This window comes from Elephantulus edwardii, unplaced genomic scaffold, assembly GCF_000299155.1.
Source record: "Elephantulus edwardii isolate Elephantulus edwardi_28Jun2011 unplaced genomic scaffold, EleEdw1.0 scaffold00116, whole genome shotgun sequence".
Lineage (NCBI taxonomy): Eukaryota > Metazoa > Chordata > Mammalia > Macroscelidea > Macroscelididae > Elephantulus > Elephantulus edwardii.
The window spans coordinates 6,238,188-6,247,319 of record NW_006399866.1 but is presented as its reverse complement, the minus strand read 5'-3'; the positions used below and the strand labels follow the sequence as shown (position 1 = coordinate 6,247,319).

Genomic DNA, 9,132 nt, shown 5'->3' with positions numbered 1-9,132 from the left:
ATCTTTCTCAGTCTCTCCCCAACCCTGATGTCAGTCCTGTTTTACAACAGTGGCACCATGCAGTATTTGTCCTTTTGTGACTGAGATACTTCACTTAGCATAATGTTCTCCAGAGTCACCCATTTTGAATAATATTGCATGAGTTCCTTGTTTTTCAATGCAGCATAGTTTTCCATTGTGTGAATATACCACAGCTTCTCTATCCATTTGCTTGTTGATGGACATTTGGATTGTTTCCAAGTTCTTGCTATTGTGAACAGAATTGTAATAAACATGGGCATGCATGGCACTGACTTATTTTCTTTCTTTTTTTTTTTCTGTTTCAAAATTTCAGTGTTAGTTTTTGCACACCCTTCCCCCCACCCCCTGTTTGTAAAGAACTAAAACATTACATCTGGTGAACAGCAAAGATTTCACTACACCTCAAATGCAGAACACCTATGAAGCAGAGGAATGTTAGCTTTTTAAACAGAAGCAGATAAAAAAAAAAGATGCAGGACTCCTTCAGTTCTTCACTAGTCTTAGAAAAACTTTCCAGGATACTGCTTTACACTGTTCTGCAGCAAATACTGTGCATTCTGTATCTGGTCCTGTGTTCCTGTTATAGTAATGTTACGATCTTCAGACCCTTCCAACTGCTCATCAATTTTGATTGAAGCTCCAGATTCATGACAGATCTGCTTAATCCGCTGACCACCTTTGCCAATAATAGATCCAGCCAAATCTTTGGGAATAGTTACTTGTGTAGTAATAATAGGTCCACCAAGATCACCATATGAGCCTTGACCCCCTGCATAGGAATAATTATATCCAGAGCCACCCTGTGGTTCATAAGCCATTTGCCATTCTGATGGGCTCCATGTATCTATTGCAGAATCCCAAGTTTCATCAGCACTGAAACCAACCATGCCATCATAACGGTCTCCAGGTCTCCCTCTTCTGTCATAAGCCATTAAGTCCCCTCTTCTTGGTGGTGGTGGGGGGGGGGTGAAGAGGGAGATTCCGAGCTCTGCTACCACCCCTGCCACCTCGTCCAGGAGGCAGTGGTGGTGGTCCTCGACGAGGGCTCATGTCATCATAGTCTCTTCTAGATGGAGGCACGGGACACCCACCCCGACCAGGAGGCATTCTGTCAAAACCACCTCTTCCTCTCATTGGAAATCCCACAGGTCGCCCACGGCGGTCATCAAAATCATTGTAAAACCACCATAATCATAGGTTTCATCATAGCAATTGGGATCGTAAGGCTGCGCTCATCCTTTGATGGGAGACTCAGATATAAGATCAAGTATGATCTTTATGCATTCTACAACCCTATCAGGCTTTCCTCCAATAAGTACAACTCGGTCAGTGGAACGAGGACAGCATTCCTTGAAAAGCTTGATAGTTGTCTGAGTGTTCTCTGGAAGTTCTTTGATTTTAGCACCTTTGACCCCAATCATTCCTCCTGCCAGACTCTGATGAATCAACAGTCTCAACTCGCAGTCAAAGTCACTTCCTTTATAGTGTTGGTACTCCTCTAAGATAGGGATGATTTTCTTCAGAATCTCTCCAATTGTTTCAATATCAGCACTGATAACTCAATATGTGCTCGGGGCCACTGCTATCTGCGACTGAAACACTGGCATTGTAGTCTGTACGAAGAACCTTAATATTCTTGCCTCCTTTCCCAATCACTGCCCCAGCATTCTTGCTTTGAAGCAGAATACGAGGCTCAACCATTTCATCAGTGTTTCTCGATCTTTTAAATGCTTGCTCCTCTTCCATATCTTCTGCAGGGCATTTACCAAACTCACCATTTGTTTCCGTATTGGGGAAGGTTTCCTCTGGCTGTTTAGTTTCCATTTTCTTGTGCTAAGCAGACACACCAATCTATTGACAGCGAAGGAGCGGAACACCGGCTAATGCTGAGATCGGTGCGCCAGGGAAAAAGGGGTAATGGCGTCAGCAGTGCTTTGCCAGGCGCGTCCTCCTCCTGTCTCGTCCGTTCACTCCACTAGCTGAGGGAGGGGGCTCGGCACTGACTTTCTGTGCTTAGTTTTTTGTTTTTCAAAACCCTAACATTTCATTATGAAATATATCAAACGATACGGAACAATTGAGAGTTTTACGGAAAAATTCATATTCCCTTTATTAAGAGCCTGTACAGTTACTAGTATTTTATTGTATTTACTTTATCACAATGGAAAAGTGCTTTTCTACATTCTGTAGTATGTTTAAGGTGTAAGTCAACCTCATACCTGAGTCCTTGCTCCAGTTTTGATTTGAGTTTTCTCATTTCTGAATTGTTTGATTTTATTTTATCTTCTCTTCGATGCCATGATTTGTTCAGGTGACAGTTGAATTTATATTGATTTTTTTTTAAAACTTAAAATGTAATCTTAAAATCCAAGCTGGTAACTGGGGGGGGGGGGGGAGGGGGAATGGGCGGGAAGAGAATTGCAGCAATGAATGAGTGGAAATCCAAAATCTCTGTAAATGCTCACTAAAATTATTAAAATAAATAAACAAGCAAAATCCAAGCTGGTTACGTTTTGGTTACAGAATACAGTCTGAACTACATATTTGTGAGGTGTGTGTGGGGGTGTAACAATTCTGGGTATGAAGGGAAACTGACATGGGCATGTTGTCGCTGTGAGTAGCACTGACAGTTTACTTTTTATGAACCTGTTATGCATTTTACTGCCTAAAGAGAATTCCTCATTGGAAGAGACTGACCATTGCTTTATAAATTACCAACCCAAAGAAGGTGTAAAAGTGGGTGAAACTGAAGGGGGAAAACCAATACTAGATAAGAGTTGACACATATTATATCCAAGATGTTAAAATTATCAATTCAAAATAAAAATTAAGGCAACACATTCTTTAGATGAATTCACATATTTTTTTAAAAAGTACTTTAAATACTCAAAAATGGGTAAAATAAATTTTTTTCTCTCCTAAAATGGCTGAAATGGCCCTATTAAGAGTAAAATGTTTTTATTTTTATTAAGATGAATGTTGGTTGACTATAGCACTTAGGCTAATTGATAGTTTGGCCATTTGACTGTAGATAATAACTCTAAGACGTGGAAGACTAATTAATATTGGTAAGCAAGAGGAAGAATTCTCAAGTCAACTTTAGGAAGTATAATAGCTACGATGGTGGTGTTACTATTTTTGCAAGCTTGTATTTATGCCACTTGCACTTAGTGAGGCGTTAATGGTGAATTGTGAAAACTCTCTCTCTCTGCAGATTACGCTTCATGTCAGTAGAAATGGACAGCAGCAGTTTTATTCAGTTTGATGTGCCCGAGTACAGCAGCACCGTTCTGAGCCAGCTAAACGAACTACGCTTGCAAGGGAAACTATGTGACATCATTGTCCACATTCAGGGTCAGCCGTTCCGAGCCCACAAAGCAGTCCTTGCTGCCAGCTCCCCTTATTTCCGGGACCATTCCGCATTAAGTACCATGAGTGGCTTGTCAATATCAGTGATAAAAAACCCCAATGTATTTGAACAGTTACTATCATTTTGTTACACTGGAAGAATGTCCTTGCAGCTGAAGGATGTTGTCAGCTTTCTAACCGCAGCTAGCTTTCTTCAGATGCAGTGTGTCATTGACAAGTGCACGCAGATCCTAGAGAGCATCCATTCAAAAATCACTGTTGGAGAGGTTGACGCTGTTACAGTTGGTGCTGAGGAGAACCCCGAGAGTCGGAATGGAGTTAAAGAGAGCAGCTTCTTCGCCAACCCGGTTGAGATCTCCCCTCCGTACTGCTCGCAGGTGCGGCAGCCCACCACAAGCAATGACCTGCGGATGGAGACAACCCCCAGCAAAGCTCTGCGCAGCCGCTTACAGGAGGAAGGGCACTCAGACCGAGGGAGCAGTGGGAGCGTTTCTGAGTATGAGATTCAAATAGAGGGGGACCATGAGCAAGGAGACCTGCTGGTGAGGGAGAGCCAGATCACTGAGGTCAAAGTGAAGATGGAGAAGTCTGACCGGCCCAGCTGTTCCGACAGCTCCTCCCTGGGTGATGATGGGTACCACACCGAAATGGTTGATGGGGAACAAGTTGTGGCTGTGAATGTGGGCTCCTATGGCTCTGTGCTGCAGCATGCGTATTCCTACTCCCAGGCAGCCTCACAACCAGCTAGTGTGTCAGAAGCATTTGGAAGCTTGAATAATTCCAGCCCTTCCAGGTCCATGCTAAGCTGCTTCCGAGGAGGGCGAGCCCGCCAGAAACGGGCAATGTCTGTCCATCTGCACAGTGATCTGCAGAGTTTGGTGCAAGGGTCTGACAGCGAAGCTTTGGTGAATAACCCCGGATATGAGAGCAGCCCCCGGGAGAGGAGTGCACGAGGACACTGGTACCCATACAATGAGCGGTTGATCTGTATTTACTGTGGAAAGTCCTTCAACCAGAAAGGAAGCCTTGACAGGCACATGCGACTGCACATGGGAATCACCCCCTTTGTGTGCAAGTTCTGTGGAAAGAAGTACACACGGAAGGACCAACTGGAGTACCACATCCGGGGCCATACTGATGATAAACCATTCCGCTGTGAGATTTGTGGGAAGTGCTTTCCATTCCAGGGTACCCTCAACCAACACCTGCGGAAAAACCACCCAGGTGTCGCTGAAGTCAGGAGTCGCATAGAGTCCCCAGAGGGAACAGATGTGTATGTGGAACAGAAACTGGAAAACGACGCATCGGCCTCAGAGATGGCCCTAGATTCCCGGATGGAAATTCACACAGTATCTGATACTCCTGATTAAGATGGTAAAGAAGTGCACCCAAACAAAGCACATTAATCAATGCATATTTGTGATTTGCTTTGTTGTAATCTTTGATTTTCTTAACCATCTGGAAATCTCTCGGTCCCTTGGCAATTTTTCTAAGGTTTCTGGATCATTGTGTTGATCCTTTCCCCACCGTCCCTCCTCCAAGGAGCTCAAAGCATGAAGGGCAACATATCCAGGGAAAACATGGCCTGACAGTATTCCTCTCTGGCTGAACTGTTTAATCCAAACTCTGCCAGGGCTTTCGCTATGCCAATTAGTTGACCCTACTTTCTCTGCCAAGAGGCTTACAATCAGTCTCTTCGTGTATGCTGGCACCATGCATTTCTACCAGGAGAGACTAGGATACTGTCAGCTGAAACAAATGGGTAACCTTTTCTAATTTAAAATTATGTGTAGGGGTAGTTAGACAATTTATATATATATATATAATAAAGTGATTATTATATATATAGTATATATACATTCTAAAATTTGATTTTATTCTAGTTGAGGTGAATGTAAGAGGAATATATAATTTAAATACAATGTGAACAGGGCTTTTGACTCTGTCTCATCCCTACCTAATACATTAAGAGTTTTGCCCCTTTATTTCCCTTACAAAAGAATGTTAATTGTTTTCACATATATTAATCATTGTGTCCAAAAGCAAGCAAAGCAAATCACAATCTCCTAGCTCTGCTTTGTAACAAATACATAAACCAAATGCCATATATGCTACTCTAGTTGGAAACAAGTTTGGCATTTTTGTTAGTTGTCCAGTGGATGAGCTGGATGACCTGTGGTGCTGATTTTTTTTACATATTGTAGTGTTATATTAGCCAACCCCAAAGGAGCAGTGGTTGTTTTTACTGGCCTATGAATCTACCTTCATTCCGTACTGTAGAAACATACATACCAGGTAACTAAATCTAATCACTCTACAATGAGTACTAGTACTCGCACTAAAGGAAAGGAATTTGTAGTTCTGTCTGCAGATTCTCCAAGCAGTGTTGTATTTTTCTTTCTCTTTTCAAACAGCCAGTTCAGGTGCACAGCAACTTTTTCTACGTGCAGTTCCCAGGGAAACTGCAGAACTTGGAATTTGTACTTTTTGTAAAGATATACTCTATGGGAATTGCAAGCAATATATCTTAGAATTATGTGTGCTAATGAGAGCCTCAGGGGCTCCCCCACTCTCAGTGTTTTCTGCTTAAAGAAACCAACAGTGAAAAAACCCTCTAAGATACTCTGGTGTGTCACCAAGTCTTTGTGTATCACCATTTTTTGGTCACGTGGTGCTATTTTTTATGTTCAGTATCTTTTAGGTCAGTATAGTGTAGAAAATGTGAAATCTAATGGTAATAGTGAATTACAATTTTTTTTTTCTCTCCTGAGTTCATAGCTTGAAAAGAGACCTCAAAAGCATGTGCTGGCAAACACAGTACTGTATAAAACCTTACCTGAGTCCTTTTTGAATAATATTTTAGTAGTATTTAGGAAATATCATCAGTTCTATATTTTGCTCACATGTGGGCTTCTAGTATGCAAAACAGACTTTACAAGATTGTTTTGTACTGTATACTCTGGCAAAGAGTAATTTTTGTGAGTAATTGAGTTTGCTGCAGGCTGCCATTGGTATGTCAGCGCTCTAAACTGCTTGAAAACTTCTGGCTTTGAAAACTCAAAACCAGCATTTTGTCATAGGAGTACAGGAAAACCATCAGAAATAGGAAAATTAAATCATGAAAAGACCAACCTCATAGGCTTTAATTTAAAGGAATAATAAAAAAAATAGATGTTTGCTGGTTTCCCATGCTTTTTTGGCTCTTTAAAATGAAAAAAAGAAAGGGGGGGGTTATTGGTTTGGGGAATATTTTGGTTTTAGGGAAAAAAATCATTCAAGCCCTTTGTGTGTAATAGACCCCAGGGGGTGGTAGCTGTGCAGTAGCATCTCTTTAGCACACAGGACCTGCTCACGTGTGAACTGCTGCACTACACATCAGTGTTACTACTTTACTTACTACGGACAGATTACACTCTAACTCCCGCTGCTCCAGAGGAGCGGCTTTTGCTAAATCGGGTATATAGTTAGTATGCCTTTTTCCTCGTTAAACTGCCTAAGTAAGGGGATTGTTCTCTCCCTGAAGCACTTGCTCAAGCTGTGTGCCTCAAGGGGAGACTGGACCCCAAGTGTTTACCCACTTTAAATATGTTCTGGGGTTTCAGGTAAATGTTTGTGAGTTCTTTTTACTTAACAAAGTTTGATTTTTTATTTTGTTTCATTTTAAAAGAATGCAAAAAAATTACTGTGTTTTGATATAAATTTAGTTTATGACAAGAAATTCCCAAATCCAAGGATGTAAGAGGTCAGGCTCAGGGAAGGAACCTCCTTTTCACTCAGGCTTGGGGTCTTCTGAGAGGTCTCCAGAGCAATTGGTGATGAGACAAATTAAGAGGGGAGGGCACTTGGGGCAAGCACCTTGAATGTCCTGGTTCTTGTCATTGTGTCAGTCTTAACTTTATTAACATGGAGTTCTTTGTATTTGTAAATTTGTTTAACTGGTTTGAGTTTACCAAAGAGTGACTTATCCAAAATTGTCTCTGACAAAAATAAACATTGCTTTGATTGTACAGTTCAGGTTCAAACATTGTAATGGGACTGTTAAAGGGGCAGAAAATTGATTGCATTTCTCTCTAATAATCATGATTCCACATTTTGCAAGTTTCTCTTGCTCCCATTCATGTTGCTAATACTTTACCCTTCCCACTGCTAGCAGTGTTAAGAATGAATTCTCAAGCCATAACACAGTACTGTAAAGTTCCGCAGGGCTTCTAGGGAGGCAGTGTGTAGACCAGCACAGAGCTCTGTGGCCTCTCTGAGCATTCTGACTGCCATGCTTCCCAGTATGCATGGCTGTGAACGTTTATCTCCATTCAGACCGGGCAGCAGCAATTTAATTGTGCCTTGTCACATGAGCATGTGCCAGGAGGATTAAAATGACCACACAACAGAAACATTCTCTCCTTGAAGTTCACTTCATGTCTCTACAGATGAAGTACGCTGTGTAACTCCTTAGAGCAACTCTTTTGGAAAGCAAAGTCCCTATTTCTGTACAGTTTTAGGTTAGCTATTTCAATTATATCAGATGCAGAAAACAGTTAAGATAAAGTGATATGTGAAGAAATCTTTTACAGTAAAATATATCCTGAATTCATACAGGTTTGTTCATAATTGAGTCTCTTCTTGAGCTACCTTTTTCAGTACATAGACAATGTGAAGACAGTGACAGTGTCCTTTTCTAAAGTTGTTTAACCTGTTATTACAAACTGTGAAAACAAAGAATTTTATACTTTTACTAATGTTTGTGGGATTTAAGCAGTTAATTTTGTTCTAATCGGTTCTCTATGCTCTCATTTCTATTACAGCTGTAAATACATTTAGAAATTATATTTGTAAATACAGTATCTGACAAGTTAATTTTTCTGTCATTGGAAAGCCTCCCAATTGGCTCTGCTTTGTTGTTGTGTTTTGTTTTTTTGTTTTTTTTTCCAAACAGCAGAAAGGATACTGTCGGCTCACTGTTAAGCAGAATATACTGTAGGAATGGAATTGATAGGGTTGTTTTGTTTTGTTTTTAAAAATATTCTTCCAGAGCATGAGTAGATGTCTTTTCTAATAATAGCATCATAACCAAGTCTTTGTTTTTCCCTGGCCCAAACCATAAGCCTGCAAATGTGTGGATTTTTTTTTACACACTAGATTTTAGGAAGAACTTGCAGGAACACAAAGCAAGGGCTGGGAGGAAAACCATCCATGTGAATGAGCTTTACTCTGAAGAGATCAGTGTATTTTATTTTAACAGCTTTTTATATTAGTTACTGTGATTTTTTTTTAAGAAATGTTGTCATTATTATTAAAATCTATAATGGTTTTCTGTGAAGCCTCCACTGAAAGGGACTCAAATATGCAACACCTAACCTATTTTCCAAGGGCACATGCCCCTTGAATGGTGCTTCTAGACTGGTCAGGGTTATTTATTAAATTTTATATATGAAAGTATTGGGGAATTGTGTAAATTCTTTATATGAAACTATTTAGTTCATAAATCATAGATTTCATAATACTCAGTGCAACTGAACTGCAGGTTCAGAAAAGTCATTCACATTGTTCCAGATTTGTAATGGTTGTCAAATGTCACGAACATCTTTTTCAGTAAGTGCCAGAGTGTTTCCACTGTTTCTGCCCAGTGCTTGATTTCTCAGCCCCGGAGAGAACCTGTTTTTTCTGGTTCCTTCTTTGGATCTGGCATAGACAGGGCTATTTTAGTTCTTGATCAAGTCCTGGAGTAAGCCTTACTTGGCACTC

General features: G+C 40.7%; 1 protein-coding gene and 1 pseudogene across 1 annotated transcript; one reads left to right on the top strand and one right to left on the bottom strand.

Annotated features, from left to right (window-relative positions):
- Positions 1 to 521: 521 nt before the first annotated feature.
- On the bottom strand, positions 522 to 1,845 carry LOC102871916 (annotated as a pseudogene).
- Positions 1,846 to 3,239: 1,394 nt separating this feature from the next.
- Positions 3,240 to 4,760, top strand: ZBTB34 (zinc finger and BTB domain containing 34). Its single transcript, XM_006892546.1, has one exon. The coding sequence runs from the start codon at positions 3,246 to 3,248 to the stop codon at positions 4,758 to 4,760; it is 1,515 nt and encodes a 504-aa protein (XP_006892608.1). The 5' UTR covers positions 3,240 to 3,245.
- Positions 4,761 to 9,132: the final 4,372 nt, after the last annotated feature.

Bases quoted from the DNA above. Each gene is read 5' to 3' on its own strand.
- ZBTB34 (XM_006892546.1), top strand. From the start codon at position 3,246: ATGTCAGTAGAAATGGACAGCAGCAGTTTTATTCAGTTTGATGTGCCC.